The sequence below is a fragment of the Dipteris shenzhenensis genome, chromosome 18 (genome assembly GCF_047967505.1).
Source record: "Dipteris shenzhenensis isolate YYH24624 ecotype China chromosome 18, Dip_SZ_1.0, whole genome shotgun sequence".
Classification (NCBI taxonomy): domain Eukaryota; kingdom Viridiplantae; phylum Streptophyta; class Polypodiopsida; order Gleicheniales; family Dipteridaceae; genus Dipteris; species Dipteris shenzhenensis.
In genome coordinates, this window is record NC_141613.1 from 25,070,356 (window position 1) to 25,097,629 (window position 27,274).

Here is a 27,274-nt window from a genome sequence, read left to right on the forward strand (position 1 = left end):
TTGCCTTTACAAGTCAATATGGAGTCTCTGTCATCGAACGGAATAGGGAAAAGCTCAAAAAACGACTTTTTCTTTGAAAACTCTTAACAGGCTCTCAAAACCACTTCGCAAAACCAAAGTAACTTTTCCAAAGGTTCCTCCAAGGTCTCTGCACACTTGAATGCAAGTAAAGTCACCCACAAAGCTTTCCACAGAGCTTCTCCTTCCTCCCACAGAGCTGCTGAGCTTCAAGCATTCATGCACGCTCAGCTAGATAACCCGGGCTTTGATACTAGTTGAGAGTGCTCTCAACGGAAGCAAGAACGGAAGAAGGAGAGAGAGAGAGAGACAGAGAGCCACACAATTTTTGCTAGGTGTAGAACCACCCTAATCTTCTTTTTCATTCATTTATATATGTGTTTGAGTATTGTACATAACCGGGGTAAAGGCACAGTGACCTTTAATCCCCACAGAATGTATATGCCTCCTTAAGCTTTTTCATTTGCAAGGTGACCTGCACTTGTTGAGTAATGACTTCAGTGGTATTTGACCATTGGTCCAAGACTTGTGTTTGAGAAGTCTTGGCCTCTATACTTGTGGCAAGTTGATCCTTTGGTAGTCCCTTGTAAGCTCTTCAATTCTGAATGTGCATGTTGCCAGAGATTTTTGCATGTCTTCAAGCTTTTGTTGGAAATCCTAGATCTTTTCTTCTTTTTGGATTAGAGTGAGTCAAGCTTGTGCTAGTTCCTCCACTTGCTGAGAATATGCTGAGGTCAACAAGTAGTCATAGGAGGTTTGTAGGGTTGATGTAGCTTGTATTGCTGCTATCAGTAGTATTTAGCTCTAGTGGAGGTTGGAGGTCACATCCCGCATTTCCTTCTCTTGAGCTTGGAGAGCTTGGTTGATGTGCACTTTGGAGAGCTTGGTTCATTCGCACTTCTTCAACCTCTTTCTCATCTATTTGCACCTGAAGTGTCATGACCTCCATGGCGATTCCATGGAAGATGTCTGCTACAGTCTATCTTTCCAATTCTCAGGCATGCTCCTCCTTGGCCAAGCTAGTGAATAGTTTTGACATTTGAAGTGTTTGGCTTGCTTGATGATGGAGAATGATAGACGGTGATGAGGATTGATGATACTGTTGATACAATTCGTGCCCATGTAGCCATCCTAATGATTCTCTGTAGTACTTGCTGGGGATTGTTCTAATGGTAAGTCAGCCACTTGGATACAGTAGTCGTGTTTCTACTGTGGCACTAGGTCTGCTTGTGGCTTATTGACTGGCATGATGTTGACAAGTGGTGCTGGTGTTGATGTAGTCTCGGGCTCTGGCTGCTTCTGTTGTTGGAGATATATTGGTTGCAATTGTGTGTCGAGCTGTAGCATCTCATGGGGCAATTCCTCATTTTCTACCTCCATAATAGGCATTTCTTCCGAGGTATCCGCATTTGCCAATGTGATAGTAGGAGAACGTGGTGATGGCTCCCACGCTGATGAGAGAGCGATGTCCAAATCCTCAATAGGTTTTGGCAACTGGGGTAGAGTCATTTTTCGTTCTTGTATCTCTTTGTTGATTACAGCCAATAAGTTTGGAATTTTACATTTTTGGCTCAATGAACCATCGAGTTTCTTTGTGAAGAAGATGACTCAATGTTGGATCCAGTCTTTAGCTACCTACCTAGCAAAACAAATGTGCAAAGTCAGAGGGATCGATTCTTGCAGCACTTAACCCCCAGGATTGTGGATAGGAATGTTGCTACTTCCTTGAGTCGAGGGTTGATTATTGTGCAGAGTAATATCCCGTCCCTGTGAAACTTGATGCCTTTGGCGAGAAGAGGCTGGATTTCAAGGAATTTGGCATTGGTTGGCCATGTGGGGTATTTTGCACCTTGGGTTGGGAGTGAGAAGGCCCTCTGAATAACTCTACTATCGAGTATAATATTGATTGGACTCTGATTGATAGTGATGGTGCCGTACTTGCCAACCTGCACATTGCTGGAGTGGTAAGAATGGAGAAATTCCTTGATGTATGTGATCATTGTAGGACTATCGTCCATGGATTGAAGATGATCAAACAAACTACCAAGACCCCTTTGTTCTAAGAAAGCTTTTGCTACATTGGAAAGTGATAAATTGATGGAGGTGACCACACAAGCTCCAAGGACTGGGCCTCATCAATGGTTGTGTAGGTCGGTGGTGACTAGGGTGGCATTTGTACCTCTCATGTCTCCATGTCATGTATTGAATTCTCATTAGAGTTATCACTCTAAACCACAAATGCCTATGGTTGCCTTGGTTGAGAGGAGGTAGCAATACATCTGAATGCCTTGACTGGCAAACCATCTACATATGTGTGCGTACCAGGCTAGTTTCTCTGCCCAATTAGAACGCTTTCATTCAACTACCTTGGTGAGGATAATCCATAATATTTTGTTGGTGGATTCGGCCTTTCCATTCCCTTGGGGATAGTAGGGTGTGTTTTTCTATGGATTAAGCCAGTCAAGAGTTGTTGGATAACCTCATTAACAAAATGTGTGCCTCTATCAGACACAATTGATTTTTTGTGCAAAATCTGGCGATTTTGGCATCGCCAGTGCATTTAGAGTGGCCCAAAACCCCCAAATTGACCTTGGAGACACTAAAAATCGATGCTCGGAGGCCCGAAAAAGGGTAGAAATGCCCGGAATGGGAGATTTGTACTAAAATGTGATTTGGCCAGTTGGCACTAATGCCCAAAATGGGGGATTTGTACTAAAACGAGATTCACTAATGCGTGGAATGGGGGACTTGCACTAAAACACGATTTCTCCAGTTGGCACAGTGCCAACTGGTGAAATCGTGTTTTAGTGCAAGTCCCCTTTTGCCCTTTTTTGGGCCTTCGAGCATCAGTTTTTGGTGTCTCTAGGGTCGATTTGGTGTTTTGGCCTGCTCCAGACACATTGGCAATGTCAGAATTGTTAGACTCTGCATAAAAAATCATCTTTTGAAGATCACGTATGTTAGACATAATAAAAGAAAAAGATTTTGAATATGACTTATTTTATCTTTTTACATGTTTTTTGGTATTTTTCCAACGTTATGTTGGCCCTCTTCTGATTGGGTGAGACCCTATTTTTCTAAACCCTAAAACCCAAACTGAGCTCCCTTTTTTCCTAATGAATCCTTGAAGCAAGAGGAGCCATTTGGTTATTCTTCCTATTATACACAGACGGTTCACAAGATAAATCAATGCTTGATGGTTGGTGTAGAAGACAAAATCATTTGCCAATAAATAGTGTCAAAATTTCTTAACACCATACACCATTGCTAGGGATTCTCTTTCTGTGGTGGTATAGTTGATCTCTGCATCATTGAGTTGTCGTGACTGGCAAAGTAGAATGGGTAGTCTTTCTTATGTTCACCAAGTTGGCAAAGCACACTCCCAATTGCATACTTGGAGCCATGATATGAACATGAAAATCAATATCCCAATTGGGAGATATAAGGATGGATGCTATGATTAGGTGCCACTTTAAAAGCTCAATGGCTTGGTCACACTCTTCTGTCCATAAGAATTCCACTAATAATTTGTAAAGTGGTCTGGCTATCATGGCATACCACAAGATAAATCTTCTATAATAGCCGACATGTCCCATAAAGACTTGTACACCTTTGGAATTTGTAGGAGGAAATTCCATGATGATTTTTATTTTGCCCATGCTAGTTGCAATCCCATGTTGAGAAACGATACAATACGTCCCAAAACAATTCTATGGCAACCATGAATTGACATTCTATTGGATTTAGAAGATGCCATACTCCCTGCATTTTACTAGAACTACTTTAAGAAATTTTAAGTGGTATTTTTTGTTCAAGTGGATGCACATCCAAGAAAACCTATAGGAACTTATTTAGAAAGGACTTGAAAGCGGTGAACATGACTTGCTGGAATGTGGTATGGGCATTACAAAGGCCAAATGGCATGACTCAATAGGCAAATATACCCCATTCTATAGAAAATTCTATTTTTGATTGGTCGACGAGGGCAATTTACAGTTAGTTATAGCCATTGAAGCCATCCAAGAAGCTGTATATCTCTGATCTAGCCATCTTTTCCAACCCTCTTTCTATTAAAGGTAGGGGATAGTGATCCCTGATTGTGGTAGCATTCACATTCTTTAAGTTAACACATATTCTTAGATTTTTGTTGTGTTTAGGCATGATGAAAATGGGTGAAATCCAATCAGTGTGCTCTATCTCATACGCATCTCATAGATGAATCTGGCATTCAAGAGTTTTTCCAGTTCGTCTCATAGACCATGGTGGCATATTTTGGATTTGTTTGATAAGGTCCACATACCTTAGGGTGGGCACCTTCCCTAATAGCTATCATGTGTACTTCCACTTCTAGTGAAATTCCCTTCATTTCCTTGTATGACCATGCTAGGTAGTCTCGGTATTCCATTAGGAGTGCTTTGAGCTTTGTTTCATATTCCCATGTAAGCTGTTTCCCAATGAATACCAATTTCTCTTCCTCCCCTTCAAGGGCAAGGTTTATTGTGTGAGTTTTGGTTGATCCCTCATAGATTGGAGTCTCTCCAATGTTATCATTTTCTTGCACATCAGATTCTGTTACTAGTCTTGGCATTGCTATGGGGACATTCCCATTGGTGGAGTTCTTGAAGTACTCTGACAAAGACATGGGCTTATAATTGAGCATTTTCAGGCTCTGTTTCAAGGTCCCAAGGAAAATTTGAGTCCTTATTGGAATGGATAGCTTCTTCAGGTTCACTATTTTATTCAAGGACAACCATAAAGAATGGCACTTGTGGATCAATTGGTTCTTCATGTGTGAGTGGAGGTTTTAAACCTACATGGCCTTAGCATCAATTTGCGAGAAGATGAGATCTAGTGTAAGGCAATTGTCAATGGTCACCAATGCTTCTTGACATTGCTTTGTTGCATGGAGGATGATTTGCTTGGGATCATCATTGAGGAGGTTTCATCCAACGCTCTCGGCACAATGGGTTTTATTGCTCCTATCCCCACATTGACTCTTACTGTGGTGTCGTGATTTTGGATTGTCAATCTATCAGTTCCCCAATTATGAAGGGCTGATGCTTCACGCAACCAAAGATGTCCAAGCAAGATTTGGTAAGATTTCTTGGGGAGATCCAAGATTGTGAATTGAAGAGTAAAGTGGGCTTTTGTGACTTTTGTGGACACTCTATTCACTATTCCCAAGGGCTTTGCACGTGAATCATCTGCAAGGTGTATGTTGAAATTAGCCTTTTGCATTGGTGGGAGACCCCATTCATCATAGAGCTCCTTGGATAGGACTTCATCATATGCTTTATGGATCAAAGGCATGGTGATGTTGCGTATGTCATCTCTCTCACCCATCCGCACATAGATATCTTCTACATCTTCCATAGGTGGAGGGGGGATTTCCTAATTCAATCCATCCTTTGAAACTCTCTCGGAGATTGGGACAATTTCATAAGAGGATTCCGATGGGAATGGACATCGGGCAATTTAGAATGCTAGAGAGTGCAGCACCTTCAAGTTGATGTAGTAGTACATTATGTTGTGGATCTTATTGCTAGAACATAGGCTCAAGTACAGTATCAATAATTAGTGGGGCCAAGTTAGGGATTGGTGGATCTTGTGTTTGCTTCTCAGCCTTGAATTGAGCTTGTTCTTTTTGTACCCATTGTTGAAGTTCCTAAAATTGAGTCTTCTCCACTTCTACATTAGGGTATAGAGCTTCTTTTATTTGAGGATCGGGAGTTGATATGGATGCGCTTGGCTGCTCATTGCTTGGCAGAGGTATAGGCACTTTTGGTTTCTTTTAAAGAGGTCTTCTTCATTGAATTGGAATATTAGGGCCCTTGGTGGCCTCTTTTTGCTGGCATGTAACTACATTCATAGGTTGTGATAATATGCTTGCTGGCCCTAGACTTTGATGGTCCACCCCAATAATGCTAATTGGGATGTCAAGCTTAGCCTCATTTTGTTGTGGCACCTTATTTTTCATGGGACAATCCATATAGGCATTGCTAATGCTACAATTCCCTCTTAATACCACAATGAGGGCACTCTATGATCCGGTGATTCTCTCCACAACCGTAGCACTTGATTGGCGCTTGATATGTGTTGGGCCGAACTTGATTTGGATAGTCAAGTATTAAACCTTTTGCTCCTTTCACATAGTACACTTGGTACTGAAATTCTACTTGATTTGAAATCCACTTCCTTGGCTTGAAGTTGTTGTATTGGAACTACCAGAGGAGCTAGATTTGGGTCTGAATGGGAACAAGATTCATCCTTGGAGTTGCAGGTGCTTCTGCAGTGTTAGTTGCCTATACACTTGGATGGGTGCCGATTGGTATTGTTGAGGTCAAGGTAGGTTGGTGCGCATGTAACTATTTTCCTCTTGCCCACCAATGTGGCACCACAAACTTGGTAGTGGATTGGCTTGTGCATTGATCCTAGCTCTTAGGACGGGGCATTCATTTGCTATATGATTGGCCATGCAATGTGGACACCATATATTTTCTCGCCATGGATAAGTCTGAGGTGGTGGTTGAGACAGTGTGAAGCTTTTGTTCCATGGCCTTGCATAATTTCTTATCTTAGCTTCATGGTCATGGCCTCTAGGCGATCTTCATTAGACGTTTTTGCAGTGGACTTGGATTTTCCCTTTTTAGAGTGCTTATCTCGCACACTGGCTCTTCCATCATCACAGTGCTAGTGTCAAAGTCGGTCATGCCATCCTCGATTTCAATGGCTGCTGCATGAGCAGCATTGAATGTTTCATAACTGCTAATTTTTTTCATGTCTTTATGGATTTTATTTCTTAGGCCTACAATAAACTAGGTTGTAAGGTTCTTATCATTGGGGCGTGGGTCACATTTGGTAATTAAGCGCTTCATCTTGCCCAAGTATGTGAGTAAATTCTCGCTGACCTTGTTTGAGCTTGGTTAGTTGGAGAGAGGGATCATCTTGTAGCCTCTCTGCTTCAAAGAGCATCTTGAATTGAGTTTGCAGTAGGTCAGATGTGGCTTTTTCTTCCACTAGGAGGTCTAGGTACCATTCTGAGGCCGAAGACCATTCTGAGGCTTCATCGGTTAAGGCCATGGGGAACCATGCGACCTTGATTTCATGGGATTGATCTCCTCCAGCTCTGCATGCGGCATCAAAATGCTGGAGGAATCTTGCTGGATCGCCTCGACCATTGTATTTGGGAAGTTTGCATTTGCCCAAGGGTTGCCTGCCTAGATTGTTATTATTGTAGTCAAAATTGTTACGAGGGTTAAAGAAATTATTCCCATCTGCTTCGAGCTCAAGGTCACCTTGATCATGACGACGTTCTTATTGCTTTTTTTCTCAAGAGCTTCATTGGCTTTGTGGTGCAGTCGAAGTGGTGTTGCAGTCATGCCTTTGTCTTTACCCCAAGATGATAACCCAAGGAGAAACGAACTAGCATGGATGCATTAGGAGAAAGAGCTCTTGCGTGGCTCTCACATTTTGCTCATTTTGTTATTGAAAGTGTCCTCTGCATTTTTTTCCAAAGCTAGATTTGTGTCTTGGTGTACTGCAACTAGGGAAAGTTCCAGTAGAATGGCAAGTCTGGGTGGAGAAATCAAATCCATATTGAAGAGTTTTCATTTACATTGTTTCAACTATCCTTCAACTTACATGAAGGAAGGTAAAAAATGCTCTAGGTAGCTCGGGTGGTCTTCCATATTGTAGACCTTAGTTTTCTTTCACATGGGATGCAATAGAATCCATTGCATTCTTTGTAACATTTTGTAGACTCATAGGTGGGTTTTTGTATTTCATTCATCTTTTCGAGATTTCATACATATACTTTTTTCTTCCAAGCAAACAAAGCTTATGAAAAAACAACACTATAGAAAGGTTCGAGGAGGTACACATGCAACCCTATCTATCACCTTTTGCAAAAGGAAAGAATGTTGGTCATGCCTTTGTACTGATTTATCCATAAGAATTCAAGCTACTAAAGAAAAAGTTCAAGGTAGGGGATCTTGCAAAGGCATTTTGGTCTACATGTTTTTGTCAAGTTTCAAACCATCCAATAAATTGCCTACCTGGCAACTAAGGCACTATCCATGTGGCTTCCTAGTTTATCCGATGATCTATCCATATAGCAATATGACAAGCCTAATATCAAGAATAGCAACAAAGAGAGAATCAAGGGATAGGAACATGACCCAAAGCATAAGCACATCAAGACGATTGTCCACATGGCTTCCCAATCAATCCAATGATCTATCCATATGGCAAATTCTTTCGTCATCACCTCACCCATCTAGTATTATCACAAGAACAATATCAAGAGCAACAACAAAAAGAGAACAAAGAGGCAGGAACATGATTAGTACAAGTGTAGCAAGAGGTGGCCATAAACTACTCTATCCACTACATTTCCAGGCAAAAGCAGAGGTAGATGCAAACACACAATGAGAACAACTAGGCAATTGGGTGCAAATCTATAGTGAATACAAGCACGAGTATACAAACAATCAAGTAGCAAGAGGACCTTCAATTGTGTTGTATTCATTTTTTGTGCCCACTCGCATCAACATTTTTGTTATTTAGCCTTCACAATTAAATTTTGTTGTTTTTAAAGTTGGTAGAAGAATACCAATGCTTGAATCAATGCTACTTAGGTATTTATCAATGCAAATGATTTTATGAGCTTTTCTTTTTCCTGTAGCAACAATGCGTGGGTTCCCCACTAGGATGGGTCACATGGGAGATCTTACATAGCATCTATTCTATTTCTTAACGAACAATTGTGCCATGTCAACACCATCAACCTTGCCTTCATCGCTTGAAGCTCCTAGCATCCATCACCATGAAGCCACCATCAATGCCATCATGTTGTCCAAAGATAGTGCATGAGGTTGAGGGGAGAGATTGGGTGTTTACATCCACAAAGCTTTACATCATTGAAAGTGTGTGTGTGTGTGTGGTTGAGGGGAGAGGTTGAATGCAATGCAAGGATGCAGAGCATCAAATCCTTTTGGAGATTAGACTTGGCATCTGAAATCTCACCCACTAGCTAGAGGTTGTCAGAAAAGCATTGCACTCTAGAGGTGTGTCTAAAATTTCTTGAAAGATGGATGAATAGGAGGGAGCGAGGTGGGATCGATGGTACACGATCGATGGTACATGACAATTTTGAGGAGTGATGAAAGCGGCATATACACAACTATGCCACATGGCAAAGTTTAAAAACTAAATTACTTAGTCGTAATAAAATATAAAATAAAAGAATTTCCATATCAAAGGTTTGTATTGCATGCTTGCAGCATTTAAAATTGTTCATAGATGGGTCTAAGTACTTGTTCCTATAAAAACCCCATTCTTCTTCTTCCACATCTAGCCTCCATTCTCTTTCCCATTCCAAGCCCTACGCAAGACCCTCCTCCCTCTCCATCGACCATCATCTTACTCCCATCCTCATCCTCGAGTTGCTTTGAGCCCTTCTCGTCGTCGCAGCAATCACCTAGCCATTCATCCACCAACCGTTCGCCCTCAACACTCCCACTACCTCAAGAAAGAATTTGGAGAGCATTGTAGGTGATCATCTCCCTCAGCATTTTCGTCAAGTTTTCCCTCTGTGAAGTTTCTCCCCCCCCCCCCCCCCCCCGCGGCCTCCTCCAACCCCCCCCCCTCTCCACCACCCTTCCCCCCCACCTTTCCTCCCTGCTTCTCCACCCCCCCCAATTGCCCCTCCTCCACCAACCCCCCCCTCTTCACCACCAGCCCCCCCTCTCCACCACCCCCACCCCCTCCACCACACCCCCCCACCCCCTCCCCCCCCTTCTCCACCACCACCACCCCCTCTCCACCACAAGCCCCACCCCCTCTTCCAACCTCTTCCCCAACCCCCCCTACCCCCTCTTCGAACCTCTTCCCCCCACCACCTCCCCCCCCCTCCTTCCACCACCCTCTCCAAACCCCCCTCGAACCCTCCCCTTTCCCCCCCAAAAAACACCTTCCAACCCCCCCCCCCGCGCTCCAACCCTCCCCAACCCCTCATCATACATTCCACTCAAGGGCCAAGACCCGTTGCCAATGGTGGCTACACATAGCTGCCCACCCCACCCAAAAGCGCCAGATATCTGATGGCACACTGGTGGTGGCCCGCCCAAGGTGAAGACCACTAATGCCTGCCCCACCCTGCCCCACCTCTGTATCGCAACACCCCCGATTTCTCCTGCCCTATGCCACAGCCACCAAACCTCCCTCCTCTCGCCTTCCAACCCCCCTCCCCACAACCCCACTCCCTTCCTCCCCCCCCCCTCTCCCACCCATTGACAGTAGCCCCCCCTTTCCCAAGTTTTTTTTTAAATTTTAAAAGGGAACTCCCCCTTTCCTAACCCTAGCCATAACCCTAACCCAACTCTTAACCCTAGTTACCTAAACTATATTAGGTTAGGCTAACGAGGCTAGGTTAGGAGTTAACTGAGAATTAGTTAGTTGAAAAGTTAGTAGATTATAGTTAGGTTAGTATTAACCTAGGTTATTTTAACCTTAGTTAGTCTTAGTCAAAGTTAGGTTAGGTCAGACTAAGTTAGGTTATAGTGACTAATAGTCACTATAACTGGCAGTTACTCTTACTAACAGTTAGAGTAACTAGACAATTAGTGTAATTGGCTAGTTAGACTAACTGGGAGTAATCTAGTGCAGTTCCCTCAAATCCTAGGGCCATTCACAGCACAATTTTGGCCAAAGGACCCCCCCTCCCAAAAACAGGCCTCATTTTGACCCACATTTACCCTCCATAACTTGGTAGTCGAATTGAACCCAGTTTGAACCGTCATTTTGCACACAAAAACACCAATCTATGAGACATTTTTCCAGTCCATTGCACACCATTTTGGCATCCATAGCACTCATTAATTCTTGCTCCCGTTTGGGCCCCTTTTGCATCAATTCGCTCATAAATTTCTACTGTGCTCTCCGATTGACGATCCGATTGCACTAGCACATTTCTGCACTCAGGTGGGACAATCCTATGCACATTATTAACACGATGGTTCCTACTACACTAACGCATATCTTACCCCTATAACACACCTACATCAACACCTGCACTTGCAGAAGAGGCACCCATTCCACCTCTCGACAAATATGCATGCAACTATGCTCCGGCCAATGCCTTTGACAACCCATTGCCACAAATTCCCCCCTTTAAATCCAGCCAATCCCTTTGACTCCTCCATGACATAACATTTCTTCTTAACGCTTCTTACCTTCTTTGGATGAAGGAAGACTTTTTGAGAAAGAAGAGGATAAATCCAGCCTTATTCAGATGAAGGAAGACTTTCTTGAATTCCTCGACGAAAGCTTGGGTGTTTTTGCATGCAAAGGGCATCCTTTTGTCCCAACATTTACATTTGCTAGTGTCTCAATAGGCTCCTTGTTAGTGCTATAAACAATTGAATTGATTAGTTGGTAAGATAAATGGAGGTCTTGCCATAAGCTTGAGGTTCCCATCGCTCAATGTTGGGCACTTAAACACAAAGCCTTATGGGTAAAGCAGAAGAACCTACCGTATATCTCATAAAGAAGATTGGGGACTTGTCCTAGTAATTGCATGACATCTAGGTTCTACCACTGCAAATTATTTTAGCATTGGCAATCTTGCACAAAAGTGTCATTGTGGCCTTCATTGCAACGTTGGCAGCAACAATTGTTTGTATAATCCGTGGCGGCAAAGCCACAGCACTGGGGAGATTATCAATTATATGTATATCGATGGTTGAAAGAAAAAACACAAATACCTCTGGCATGATGCAGAACGTAGTTGAGAGATCACAGTGAGTAACAGAAGCCAAGACCACCCTAGTTGCATGAAGCATAAAGCAAAAAAGATGCCAGAACTGAAAATTTAGATGTGATAGGTGATTAGAGTCCTTGATCTTTGAGTTTCTCCAACCTCTCTATGTGCTGAGCTAGGTTGCTATGACAATCACCAGCCATTGAACAATGTCCTTAATTGCAATGATGATGAGAAATTTTGGCATGTGGTCGATACCTATAGTTAATCGTTGTGGCTTGATGCAACGTTGAGGAAGACATAAACTATAATTGAGATCAATTCTCGAGTCCTTCTGAAGTCACCTTGAAATTGGGTATCCCCTCCACACTTTTGAACCTTTAGTTTTAACTACCTATTTTCAACCTTTGCAAGCCCTCAGTCTCAGTTGAGGATATGCTGAAAGATCAAGAGGACTTAACAGCATTCATGAACTTGCAATATAAGAAGCCAAGATTTTCCATGATACTTCTTTAGTGTCACCCATGAATACGAAATTAAATAGCCGAATCCAACAAGTACAGCTACTTTCTGAACTTAAAGAAAGGCTCATTACAGTGGGTCCGGTTGCACTGGGTCTGACCTTTGACCAAATACAGCAATATATACACTTTGGTCAGTATTTTTTAAAATGGGGTATCATCAATGTTGCAAATAACTTAGAGAGTATTCGAATCATATGTCCATGGTAGCTAGATGATAACATGACAATCAAAATCACAATAGAGCAAAAACTAGAGTATCAAACTCCATACACTACTCATAATGTTCACCCAAATCTAGGGATGATAGCATTAAAAATGGCTCATTGAAACACCATTGTACAAGAAAGAGGGTATCTCAATCTCACAACAACTGTGGCTTCCACGTTTTCAGCTTAGGATGAATGCATAACAAAATAGTGACATGACAACTGGGCATTTTAGAGAGGACATTATGACTCTAGAACAAGAGTTTGACCCATTCATAGACACACTAGTGCATGGGTATGTCGTTACAACTAACATTTTTGATGGAATATCAGCCATCACAACAATCGCTCCAAGTGAAAACCAAAAGCCAATGGGTATATATAAAGACAAGCATTGCGAGGAGCTAAACAATTTTCTTTGGTCAGCCATGGTATGTGTGTATGCTCAGTATCTTCAGTCCAAAAGGTTTCTAAATGTGGGAGATCCTGCATAGGAACTATCACTTTGCAACGCACATCCAAAGCCTTTTCTTCAAAGCTGGAAAAATCTTAATACACTTAGTTACTAGTTCGGTATGGATTCGTATGTGGAAGGCATAGCTAAATGGTAGGGTTATCACTCCTAAGGATGTCAAAAACAAGCCCAATTGAGATGTAATATTGAAATCAAATATTGGTTTCCGAACATCTTTTTACTACTTGCAACACCAACGGAAAAGGCTATTTGCAATGGATCACCAACTAGGCCCATCGACATTCTTTGTGATGTTTACAAGTGGGGGAGAGAAATTGGTTGGCATTGTTGGACGGACTTTAAGAGAGTTGCAATCGACTGGAGAGTAACCATTTATTTTTTACTATTTCTTACTAACAATTAATAGTAGCACTAGTTCTTAAGCGGGAGCTAGTGCTTCTGTGCATACATGTGCCCTTGTTTTTGAAATTAATTTTTTTTTGTTATATATACATGCCTAATGGCTCACATAGAATAAAAAATTCATACCTTCGGGTTCACATAAAATTTTCACCTCCAACCAACAGCAAAGGATTCGTAATTTTTAAAACAAAATTCACATATACACAAAGGGTCATATACTTTTATTTATACCAAAGATTTGATACAAAACGTGTTCTATTGTAAGCTCAAAAGATAAGCTCATACAAAATTTTGAAAAAAAAGCATTCAAGATATGTAAATCTTGCTCTTGCTTGGAGTAACAGGAGGAATATAATCCTAAGGCACATGAGGCACAGTGCTACTACTTGATTCACTCCTGGAGTCACACACCATGGTCTCCTTGCCCTCCCTTCTGCCAACATGCATTTTAGCATCACGTTCTTCATTAATCTATACATCGATTGGTCCAGGGGTCTTAACACTTTGAGGTGATGGAGGAGTAGCTATCTTAAAGTACCTGTCTTCAGGTTTCAGAACACCTTTTATGTGTTGATCAGCAGCTCGAGGCTGCATCACTAGAAAATCAACAAAGAAGAAGATAGTTGCAATGTCGCTTGTAGATATTGAAAAGGGAGCAACCATCAATTTCCACAAAGATTGAGTGCAAGCACTGTCCATTCCACATCCCTAAATGGAATAACCCACAAAGCACTCCGGTAGTATTACTCGGTTTGGATCATCTTTGGCAAGCATGCACGAAACGACATCTCGATAACTTCCAAAACATAAAACACCGATCAAATATATTACTAGTACTATTGAGACAAACCATGTTCTTCACTTCATCTACTCCATAGCACTCAACGCCCAATTCAAAGTCACATTTTTGGAGACACTTTGGAAATGCCTTCATGTAATAGTTGAGCATGCCATGGAACGTGTGCATGTTTTTCTACCTAAGAGACCTGCACATCACAATGCCACCCACCAGCCTCTTCTTGTCCCAGCCAATAAATCATTGGATTACCATGAACACTAGTTGAATGCTACTCGCTACGATACAATAGACCATTTGAAGATGTAGGCGAAACAAGGCACCCCATCTCTCAATCAAACATAAACCAAAAACACAAAAGCTCTCTAATATTTAAACTTCTTGATGCATCCGAGAAGGCCAATGTCTATGTCGCTCCCTCCAATCCCAAGCGTAACACTTAGCTCTAGAAGCTTTGCATGACTTGTGCTCTTCTTCGCACCTGAGCTCAGTGGTGTCCCTTTACCTCTCTCGCAAACCTGCAAGCTGCAAGAAGAGACATGCATCAAGAGGGCCACACGACATGTACGTAGGGAAAGGTGCATGAAACGATTAACTCGCTCCTCTCCAACTGCACACCCACTGTCTTCGTGTCCACCTCGACTACATCCACCAAACCAACTCTCTTCTTCGACCTTCTCCTCAATCCTACAAGTCACGGTTTCTCATCATCATTGGCCTCTTCTCCATCGCCACAACTCTTCATCCCCTCATGTATAAGGTGCTTCAGCTTCATCTTCTGTCTCCCTCGCCATCTCGTGATGAGCACCCACCTATGCTTCAAATCTACCTCTACTGTGATGTTGGCACATCCTTCCATCATTCCACCTCACTTGCTGGGGTGGTAAATACCCCACTACACCGATCCAAGACACGTGTCACCCATGTAGGTGTGGATATCTACATTAATCTAGAACTATCCCCCAAAATCCTAAATAACCTAATCATTAACGTTGATTTCAATTAATTAAACACCTAACTATATGTTAACTACCCTACCCCACTACATATCCCTCCCCTAACAATTACTAATACAATTTTTGGCTTGTCCTATATGTGTGGGAAGGGTATAGTGATGGTTTCTAACTTTTGAAAGGTAAAATAATTTTGTTTCGATTTAAGGACTACATGTTAGGTGGAAATAATTGATTGGCCATTGAGAGTGCCACATGTGCAGAGGATCCCCTCTTTAAATGCATGCGCAACTCTTGCATTTGACTTATTTGTTTTTTTGGCTGGCCTCTTTAATGATATAAGTCATTCATCGTGTTTACAATATCAAGTGGGCCTCGAAGAAAGAGCAACATATGAGGTGGAGAGCGCACATTTCTAAGAACATAGCCGACTATTTCTCAAGTGTGAGAATATTGAGTTCCCTTTAAAAACAAGGCGGATGATATTTAATCATTCATAAGGCCCGCCCAAGATAAAAACAAGGTGAATGATATTTAATCATTCATAAGGCATGCCTAAGATAAAAAAATCAAACAAAAAGGAAATGGTGTGGAGGAAGACTCGAGATAAAGGGGGGGAGAGAGAGAGAGAGAGAGAGAGAGAGAGAGAGAGAGAGAGAGAGAGAGAGAGAGAGAGAGAGAGAGAAGGGGGGGTGAGCAGGGAGAAAAGGTGGAGATGGTGTGTAAGAAAACTTGAGGAGAAAAGAAGGGGGGAGAGAGAGAGAGAGAGAGAGAGAGAGAGAGAGAGTCAACCACTTTAAAGTCTCCATTCAAGTCCAATGAAGAAGAGAAGCCACATATCAACATATTGTCCAATACGAAAAATGCAATTCCAAAAATTCTAAAAATGGCTTATTTTTGCTTTTCTCAAATTGCATCCTTGCTAAGGCTACCCTAGGGCCTAGGAGCAGAGGCCAAAAATATATGTATGCCCAATATATTAACAGTTGGATTCGTCCCAAGAAAAAGAACGTGAATGATAATAAATCATTCATAAGGCCTGCTCGAGATCCATATAGCAATAGAGGGTGGAGATGATGAATTGAAAGCCATGAGAGAGAGACACTAAAAATTAGAGGATATCTAGAGGAAACAATCTTGTTTTCGCAAGTGGCATGCATTTAATAAAAGGCAACCCAAACCACATAAAATCCACAACTAAAAGGCCATAGTTTGAAAACAAAGCAACTCCCCCCCTCTCTTTTTGGCCCCGCAAGGGTCCTAAGGGATGAGTTGGTTAGTGAGTTGCTAATCAGGGCCATAGTTAGGTCATTTGGTCAATTTGACCTTGCAAATCATGGTTAGTATGAGGCTTTTAGATGTGGGTTAGTAGAAGTTTAAGGGCTTCTAATGTATTTAGGGTTTAAGGTTTTTGTTTACTTGTGGAGGTCCTAAATGCTTTTGTCTTTTATTCCTAACAAGTAACCTAATCCGTCTACGATGGGCTAGAAACTTGCTCCGTTGGGTCTCTTGGTGGGTCTTAGAAATTCATTAATTTAAAGAATTAAAATTCCAAGTTTCAAGACCCCCTCGTTAAGGGGTGAAATTATTATTATATATATATGTGTGTGTATATATATATGTTTAAATAAATATAAATATAAACCTATATTTATACCCTCTCTCTCTCTCTCTCTCTCTCTCTCTCTCTCTCTCTCTCTCATTTCTCTACCTCCTATCCCTCTCTCCCTCTCCCTCTCTCCCTCTCTCCCTCTCTCTCTCTCATTTCTCTGATCTCTTATCTCTCCCCCCCTCTCTCTCTCTCCCTCCCTCCCTCCCTCCCTCCCTCCCTCCCCCCCTCTCTCTCTCTCTCTCTCTCTCTCTCTCTCTCTCTCTCTCTCTCTCTCTCTCTCCGTATAGCTTATCTCTGTTCTCTCTCTCTCTCTCTCTCTCTCTCTCTCTCTCTCTCTCTCTCTCTCTCTTTCCCCCTCCCCCTCTCCTATGTGTGTGTGTCTTATTGCTCTTATCTCCTCTCTCTCTCTCTCTCTCTCTCTCTCTCTCTCTCATTTCTATTTTCTCTTCTCTCTTAATTGTCCCTCTGTGTGTGTGTGTGTGTGTTATAGTTTATCTCTCTTATCTGTGCCTCTCTCTCTCTCTCTCTCTCTCTCATCTCCCTCTTCTCTCTCTCTTTCTATCAACCTCTCTCTCTCTCTCTCTCTTTCTCTCTCTGTTATCTCCCTCTTCTCTCTCTCTCTCTCTCTCTCTCTCTCTCATTTCTCCTCTCTCTCTCTCTCTCTCTCATTTCTCTTCTCTCTCTCTCTCTCTCTCTCTCTCTCTCTCTCTTATAGCTTACCTGTCTTATCGCTCCCTCTTCTGTGTGTGTGTGTGTGTGTGTGTGTGTGTGTGTGTTATAGTTTCTCTCTGTTATCTCTGCCTATGTGTGTGTGTGTGTCTCCTTGTTCTCTCTCTCTTTCTATCAGCCTCTCTCTCTTTCTGTGTGTGTGTGTGTGTGTTATCTCCCTTTTCTCTCTCTCTTTCTATCAGTCTCTCTCTCTCTCTCTTGTCTCTCTCTCTCTCTCTCTCTCTCTCATAGCTTACCTCTCTTATCGCTCCCTCTTCTCTCTCTCTCTCTCTATCTCTCCCTCTCCCTCTCTCTCTTTCTCTCTCTCTCTCTCTCTCTCTTTTATCTCTATTATCTGTGCTATGGAATTTGGAGGAAGGTTGAGGCATGTGTGGATGACTCGAGGTCTCAGGGGAGAGCAAGAGAGTCTTCATTTAATTGTTGACTATGTCACTATGTTTTTTCCTTCTTTCTTTTTTATCTATGAGTATAAACCTTGCGCTCATAAGTCTTATAAGAGCTCCTGTCCCAAACTCACCCAAAAGAAGAAGACGGTGTGTTGTATATGCAAATAGTTTGGAGGAAGAGCTCTGGCTTATTCAAATTGGAGATTGAAGGAGGAGGGGAGGGTGTGGTTCCAAAATGCAATTGGGAGTTGGACTGTGGGATGGAGAGAGGAGGATATCCTGATTCTATCCCACTGAATTCAATTTGCATTCAACGTCCCTGCTGCCTTTTCAGTCAATCTTGCCCCTGTTGGCCACCACGTCAACATGTTTGGGTTCTACAGTCGCATGATCGCCGGGCCCATCGCGGTTGCCACATCAATCCCACTACCTGCATCAATCTATCTGTGCAATCTACCCCGCGTGTCGCTGTCTCACTACAAATATTTTTTGCAGGTATTTTCCATGGCTGCCACCCACCTTTCTGAGCCCACCAGCCTTCAATAGCCTCGATCTCACCTATCATGCCTCTGCCATGTGTGAAGGACAATGGATGTATGTGCCTCTGCCACATTTTGCAATCTCTACGTCTGTGGGCTATGGGGAGTTGCTGCTGCACGTGATATGGTTGTCTGCGCATCTGCACCTTTGCCACATGTCGCAATCAATGAGACGCCTCAGTCCTCTTCCGTGGCATGTCACTGGGACCCCACATTCGCAATCTCGCTGTCAATGCCACCTGCCGCCCTCTTTATGGCTTTGTTGCCCTCTCTCTCCTTAAGTCTCCACTTGCGAAAAAACTGTGTGGTGGCCGTCTGTCCCTGTCTCTACCCAGCACCATGTGGCACATATGTCTCTCTGCCATGTGACAATTCAACGCTGTCCCTCTACGCCAGTCTCTACCCCATGCCATGTGGCACTCTCGCAAGTACTCCTCTTCCTCCACTTGTGGCAATCTTGCACTGAACCTCTAGAATTTCTCTCCAAACCTTTAAAATTGCTCCCTGAGCCCATTTCCTAGCCTCCAAATTCTCTCCACGTGGCAGGTATGGTATTTCTCTCCTTAAGAAATAGTTTAGAAGTATAGAAGCTTTTGTCTTTTGTTAGGTATTTCTCTCTAAAGATGGAGGCTCTCTTTGTCTCTTGTATGATACCACAAATAGGCACGTCCCCACTTTTATTTAATGGCCCATCTACCACACACAAACACACATATACACCTTTTCACCTCTCTTTCACTCATTTACCTTTCTCGATATCCCTTCACCTTCACTTGCTTTTTCTCTTTTTCTTTCCTTCCAATTTACACCTATACTTTCCTTTCACAAGTTATTTGAAATATTTATCGAGCTACTCTACACTTGGACTTATAATGACACTCCAAAAGGCACGGCATAGTGGGCTGTTTTTTTAATTTTTTTAATAAAAAAACTCCAAGGGAAGAAAGATTAGGCATTAAAGCACATTGACTATGGGGCCTCCAACAATAAAGAAAACCTGCACTTGCAATAACTAATACACTAATTGCAAAAAAGAAGAATTTGGGCAGGCCAAAAAACCTACAAAAAATTTGGGGGCTGAGCCCAAGATGTACACTCCGTTCAAGACTACCTTTTATAATATTAGTCCACACATTTCTCGTGCATTGGTGATATTTCATGTGGTGTTTCCGTTTCTCTTTCTCTCTCGATCAGTCAGCAATAATTTCAAAGCGTTCAGCACAGAACAAAGATCTCTCCCCCCACAGCACCATGCCCTCCAATCCTTCCCACCATCCTCACGCTCTCGTTGTTCCATGGCCTGCCCAAGGCCATATCACACCCCTCATGCACTTGTCCCGAATGCTTGCCGCAAGAGGGATGACTATCACCTTCGTCAATACCCAGTTTAACCACGATCGTCTCCTCAGGGCGCAAGCTCAAGCCCAAGTTCCGTTGCCTCACGAAGAAGGCCTTGACATCCGCCTTGTGGGCATCCCTGATGGACTCGGCTATGAAGAATACATTGCTAACGATCATGTGCCTAAGCAATGTGCTGCCCTGATCAAGCTGGAGCCCTTGCTGGCGGATCTGGTAGAGAAGCTTGAGCCACCCGTCACTTGCATTATAGCGGACCTCTTCGTCATCTCCACACCCCTTGTAGCGAAGCGGTTTGGAATTCCCCATGTAGGATTTTGGTCTCAGAATGCTGCAAGCTACGCAGCGCACGCTATCTTCACCGCAGGATACTGTCCGCCCATTAAAGGTGGTATAAATCTCTATAAAGTCATCCTCTCGATTTGGAAAGTCGTTTCCCTGAGCTTGAAGTACTGACTATGACTTTCGTGACAGAAAATCCCGTTCGCGATAAAAAGGTGCAGAACCTCATTACTTGCATCCCTGGATGTCCCCCGCTTAGATTCAAAGAAGTGCCCTCATTCCTTAAACCATGCGATCGCTCGGATTTCGTGTTTGGGTATCTCGCTGATATCTTCGAACGAACTCACGAACACAAGGTAATCCTTTTGAACACCTACCATGATCTAGAACCTGTCAGCTTGCAACACATCTTCAAGCCGAATATGTGCACGATTGGTCCCATCCTCCCGTCAGAGTTCATCTGCAGCGACTCGTATAGGCAACACCATGGCAGCTCACTGTGGCCAGAAGACGGCGGGTGTGGAGAATGGCTGGACAAGCAAAAGTCTGCTTCTGTGCTCTACGTTTCATTTGGAAGTATTACAGTCCTCTCAGTTCAACAAATCGCGGAGTTTGCGGCAGGCCTCGAAGCGAGCCAGTACCCAATCCTAATGGTAGTGCGCCCATCTCTCATGTACGGGGAAGATGCGGTGTTTCCGGAGGGCTTCTTCGATAGAATGAAAGACAGATCGAAGTTTGTTGCGTGGGCACCGCAGCTGCAGGTCCTGTCTCATCCGGCGATCGGTGGCTTTCTAACGCACTGCGGCTGGAATTCCACTTTGGAGAGCATCTCGAAGGGGCATCGGATGCTATGCTGGCCGTATTTTGGAGATCAGATGCTTGATTGCAGATGCGTGGTGGAGGGGTGGAAGATTGGGCTGGACTTCGAAGACGACGGGAATGGGTTGGTGACAAGAGTGGAGATTGAGAAGAAAGTAAGATTACTGATGAAGGGTGATGTTAGTGAAGAGATGAGGGAGAGAGCGAGAAAACTGAGGGACGCAGCGCAGAGAGCTGTGAAGGAAGGAGGGCCGTCCCACAGAAACTTTGAGTCTTTCACGCAACTTCTTCTTTCCTAGTCTCTCTCTCTCTCACTCACACAGAGAGAGACAAACAGAAACTTTTTTGAGTGAAACCATTGATTGAATTGTACAACCCATAGTGTGTCAGCTAGGCGTTCCTTCAAACCACTGATTGAATTGTACAACCCATAGTGTAGGAAACTCTCCTAAAAGATGCACAGAAATGTCATCTATATGATAACTACAAGAATGCTTGAAAAATGCATGAGGCATATGGTTAATTTCTATCATGCAAATGGTCCACTATGCTATAAATTGCCAGCAAGAGAGGTGTGTTTCAGTAAATCACACGAAAACAAATCCACAAGAGAGGTGTGTTTCAGTAAATCACACGAAAACAGATCAACAAGAGAGGAGTGAAAGTCTCTCTCTCTCTCTCTCTCTCTCTCCCACACACACACACACACACACACACAAAAACTCACGCTCGCATGCACACACACATTCATGCGGACATTCATGCATGCACACACAACAAAGACCTTTGGCACTTGATGGAGTCTTGGGAAGACGGGGTTGAGCATGTTCGCAAGCAAGGGGGGTGAGGTGAGAGTCTGCATGCATGAAGCATTGTCAAAGAACTACAAAAGGCAATTATCAAAGTGAGAAACTCCATGGCAACATAAGAAAATGAACCACACTTCATTCCTTAAGGATGATCTTAGGGGAACTCAAAAACCTTTCCATTACCATTGCCTTGAGGCCAATGCTAATGTCATTGCCACTATGTCTTGCCTTTTTTGGCACTAGGTCTTGCTTTTTTTAGTGCCAAGAGGCTCTCAGCCCACTTTTGTAAAATAGTGTTCTTATAGTCACTAGGTTTTCAAGTACTCCTAATTTTGGTCCCATAGATTATATTTGTCTCTTCAACCAACCATTAGATCCTCTCTCTCTCTCTCTCTCTCTCTCTCCATTCATCAAGGGCATGTACCTTAGGTGGTAGAGCGCTCACTTACTCTCTCATGCTCCCAAAAATTGATCCCAAATCACTCCCCCATCTAAAATCCTTACTCTAAATATGCACTGTTAAAGTGTGTGATGTGAATATGTATATTAAAGCAACTTTATAAAAAGGGATTGTTTGTGAAAGTTTACACACTTTTGTACCTATTAATTGAGTCATAAAAGGACTCTAGATGATACACTAAAAATGCCCATTGAAAAGAAACTTTTAATATCTATATCTACTACTTTTTTTGTGTGGTTAAATTGCTTACAATTTCAAAGGAGACCTCAAGTGCGAAAATTGAAGTTGACTATACATTAACATTAAAAACCTTACACATTTTTTAAATACCAAGGTGACATGTGCAATGGAAAGGTGCATGCATGTGTCCATGAGGTGTCCATCAAAGGATAGCATTATATTAATGACCTCTACAAAAAAGTGTACTCCAGTGCTAATGTCATGTGCATCATGTACCCAAGTAAGAATAAACCCCTATGTACATAATTTAGAAAGTGCTTGTATAGTGTGCATCATACCATAAATGTCAGATATCTACTTAGAACATCTACAAAAATAGAGTATGGATCAAGCTATACCTTCCAAAAATTATCTCATCTTCAAGGTCAAGGCCTTCCTTGTGAGAGATAATGAGCTTTCTATTTTGGCCTAAAATAAAGATTTACATAGTTATTATTGTAGGAGAGCTCAGACGTTAGGGAGTTCAATACGTATACATATGAAACTCTGGACGACATGGAACTTCAAACAAGTGCTAGCTTCCTTCGACTTTTTGTTACAGCTCTTATAGTATAGGGATTTTGAAATACTTTTGACCACGTAACTCGATTACATGAGCTTGAGTTACCAGCTTGCTTGGTTGGCCAAAGATCATGTTGAGTATGGTTGAGCATAGTTTGCACTAAAAATAATGTAGGGCTTGAGTCTTGCTCCATCACAGTATTTACTCAAGGAAGAAAGGTATGTTTGAGCACCTGTGTTGGCAATAGTCACAACATGTCTTGTATGCTTACGAACAGCTTGATGACATACTCAAGATTCCCTTGTTTAATGGGAATATATATAAAAATTATAACTTAAGACATTGTTCAAACATGTCGTGAAATACTGTGTGACTATCTATTACTTTGCTGTAGTAATTTTTGGGATTTCATGGGTGAATTTCATTTGTAGTCTAAGTTCTCTAGTAGTTTTGGAAATTAATGATGAATTTAATAGATATGAGTACTAGATCTAGATATGTAAGTGATTGAAAAAAATTTGGGACTCTATTCCTCATGTAATTTTATGGACAACAAACAAATGAAGAAATAGGGATTTATTTTAAGAAGTAATAGAAAGAGATTTCCTTACACATTCCTGTTAGATTAATCTACTATTTAATCTCCCCCCTCCCACCCCCCCTTGTGTTTAGACCTGATAATAACTAAATTTGGAGCAAGGTAACCATTCAGAATTTTGTATATACATTTTTTCCTAATGTTTTGGAAGTAGTTCCAAAAGTACTTACATTTTGGAATGTGGAATAAGTTGGAAAGGAAAAATGAGACTATTCAATTATTAATCTTTCCTTAACCTCTTATGTTCATATTGGGGTTTGTACTATGTTAAACCCAGAATAAGAAGTGATCTATGGGATAAGCATGGGGTTGTCATGTACATTATTAATATTTAAAAAGGGAGACTTATGATATAGATATGGCATTTTCTCCTTAAGACAAAGTACTGAATTCTCATTTGAAATTTTGATATGAAAATGTTCTATTGCTTTTTTATCTTAAATTTATTCTAGTTTTGATATATTTATGATGCTCTTTCAAGTATCATAAATTTGCAGAATACGTAACATGTAAGGATTTAGTCCTTCAAATATCTTGTAGCACTCCATGGTTTTAGTGCCAACCTTTGATTATGTATTGAGTTATATATGTGCCAAATATTTTCAATGCTAATATGAAACAGTGACATGGATAACAACAAATGTGTGCCAGTATTGAAGCCTGGCTTCCGTAACAAAAGTACATTGTTCTAACTTGTTTTTTTGATGTGATGGTGCCAGGTGAGTTGGTGCAGTTGTCAACTAGGTTTCACAACAACACAAAGCAACTATAGACGCACTTGATAGACGTGCAAAATAGTAGGTGCATCTATAGGCATTGCTTGAATAGAGAAATTACAAGCGCGTCTAATAGCACGTCTAACAGCTCGTCTATTTGTGCATGTATTGACAAGTCTATTAGCGCATCTACACTGAGAAAATATGGGCCTGTCTAACACTACGTCTGTCAGCGCATCTATTTGCACGTGTATTAGCGCTTCTATTAGCACATCTACACTGAGAATTAGATGTGTATTTAGACGCAAAACAGAGAATACAGAAAGTGAGATTTTGGTGTACATCACTACTTTCCAAACATTGCCCATGATTACCAAAGCACATAATTTTAACAAAAACATCAATGCTTTTTTGCAAGCCCACATATACAAGAATTAAGTGAGGTGAGGAGAATGAGACAATATGTAAAATAGTTTTGCCAATATCAATGATGGGCTACAGTTCAATCTCATCCTCAATGAGATCAACCCTTGCCAAACTATCTACTTCAAAATCCAAACAAGTGTTTAGATCTACAAATACATTCAACCCACTACTACTTGTGCTACTCATGTGCTCATCGAAATCAGCATCACCAATGGTAGGCTCGTCCTCATGAGTAATGGCCTCAATATCTGTATCTCCTATCTCATGATCATCCTCCTCTCTCGTATCACGGTCATCATCACCTCCATGGCCATGATCATCCTCCATACGCTCCATATTAGTAAATGTACTATACATCACTTTGGAACGTGGCATAATAGGTATGACATGCTACCATCTATTATTATCCACCATTGGTTGATAGACAACCTAATTCAAACACAAATACAATCATGTTATTTTCCTTGCATCGAAGGTATCAAATATTTGAAAGCGAGTATTTTTATATGTGTGCACGGTACCTATTCACCCTGTTGCGGTAGTACTAGTGTGTCCTTCCTACTTTGCTAAAACTTTGGCTCCCTCAAAGCTAGCAATGACGCCGCAATCTTGTGTGTTTCTCTTATCATCAATCCGTTGTGTTCGAAAATGCTTGCCCTCACACCATATAGCATTGAACATAGTGCACTACACCAAGAAAAAATCAATTAAATAAGCAATCTAAATTATTGAAAGCTCCTAACTTATGCATAACATTCTATATACCGACGTTGCTCATGCATCCCCTACATACTCCCATTCTTCCATTGTGATATGCATCCCCTCGTCTTTCTCTGCTTTCTCGATTTCGTCATGTAGCCAATCCACATGAATATCCTTTGGAAGTGCTCTTAGATACTGAGGGTATGGCACATGAGATTTGTGGTGTGTACGAAAGAGGGCCCTTTCTTCTTGTCTTCTTGCCTTTGCATCCTCATATCTTGTCACCCATCTTTTCATCACATCACTATTAAGCACGCAATAGAGGTTGATATTATTAAGCAACTCTGTGTCTATTACTTTGTTGTGTCCTTTCCCTTCAGGCACAATAGAGGTCATCCTTAGGTCTTCATCATCTCTCCATAGTCGTGGGAGAGAGCTATTCACATCAACAAGAAACTCAGAAATGTATACAAGTGACTCTTGTACCAACCAACCCTCGTCCATGCTACCTTTGGGTCTTGCATTTTGTCTCACGAAGCCCTTCAAGGTCTTCATGAAACGCTCGAGGAAGAACAACCATCGTGCATGTATAGTACCGCATATAGCAATCTCATCCACCAAATGCACTATGAGATGTAGTTGGCTTGTGAGAATAGAACGTGGAAATGTCTCCTCCACTAAACAAACCACCTCCACTAACATAACTCGAGCATTCTCAAGCATGGTGGGATCTATTTACTTTGAGCTCACATACCTAGAAATGAAAAAGTACACCATATTAGCAATATGAACACCTTGCATGGAGCATTGATACGCATCATATTTTCTATCATGTAAAGTACCTCACAAGCTCGCCCATCTTGTAAATATAATCCTTCATGTCCTTCGATGCAGTACGAGAAATGCTAGTAGGTAGTATGAACTGAACACACGAGGAGGTGGTTGATTAGTTGCTTATAATTCACTCACAAATTTGAAAGGAAAAAGATATTATGCACATAAAATACTTACTTGGAGCATCTTGTGCCAATCATGAGATTTCAAGCCATATAATTGCTCTACACCTCTTTTCTTGCTCTTTGTAAAGGACCCCTTCAAACACCTCATGCATCCAGTGGGAGTACGAATTGTAGTAATAGCGCGCTTCACCGCCGCCATCTCTAGCTTTGATAACCTTCACGGTGCATGAGGTAAAAAAACACGCCCATTTGGTCTCTCTTGTGGCCAAGCTTCACGCATCCTCCCTGTGGTACGTAGATCCTCCCTTATGCCTACGGAATCTCGTGTCCCATTCAAATGCTCCCAAATGGTAGATGCCACATTCTTAAAGATATGCATGGGATCAAGCAGGTGATTGATCTTGAGGTGGGACCAATATGGTAAATGATAAAAGATGGAGTATCTAAACAAAAGCTGGTGTTAGCGGGCAATCTTTATTTCTAGCCAATATAGCACACAATAGTTACAAACCCTTACCGGCTCATGCCAAGTGGTGGAGGAGTCGTGGAACCATCCCAAATTCTCATCCAATCTCCCGCAGTGAGTGATTGTGGGAGGACTTCATTCCAAGGGACAACGTCTCTAGGATGATCAGGTGGGAGAAATCGATCGTGATTCTCATAGATGACCTTATTTAATACATCCGCTCGTGAGGCAACAAGCGAAGGACCACAAACATTACATGCATGGTAACTCGATGTAGTGAGACCTGAACAATAGATGCAATTCCTATATTTGCCTCTCTTTCCTTCTCTCTTTTATCCTCTCTTTCCCTCTCTTTTCGTAATTTTTCTCTTATCTCCTCTCTTTTTTTCTCCTCTCTTTTCCTCTCCTTTCTCCTCTCTTTTATTCCCACTTTTTCTCTCTTTTTCTCCTCTCTTTTCCTCTCCTTTCTTCTCTCTTTTATCCCCACTTTTTCTCTCTTTTTCTCCTCTCTTTTCCTCTCTTTTCTACTCTCTTTCCTTCT

The 27,274-nt window shown here is 42.0% G+C and overlaps 1 protein-coding gene across 1 annotated transcript; it reads left to right on the forward strand.

Moving 5' to 3' along the window:
* The first annotated feature begins 19,567 nt into the window (after positions 1-19,567).
* LOC147890995 (linamarin synthase 1-like) lies at positions 19,568-21,269 on the forward strand. The gene is made up of 2 exons (XM_087389627.1): positions 19,568-20,142; positions 20,229-21,269. Exons 1-2 carry the CDS (start codon positions 19,650-19,652, stop codon positions 21,152-21,154), a joined length of 1,419 nt encoding a protein of 472 aa, XP_087245753.1. The 5' UTR covers positions 19,568-19,649; the 3' UTR covers positions 21,155-21,269.
* Positions 21,270-27,274: the final 6,005 nt, after the last annotated feature.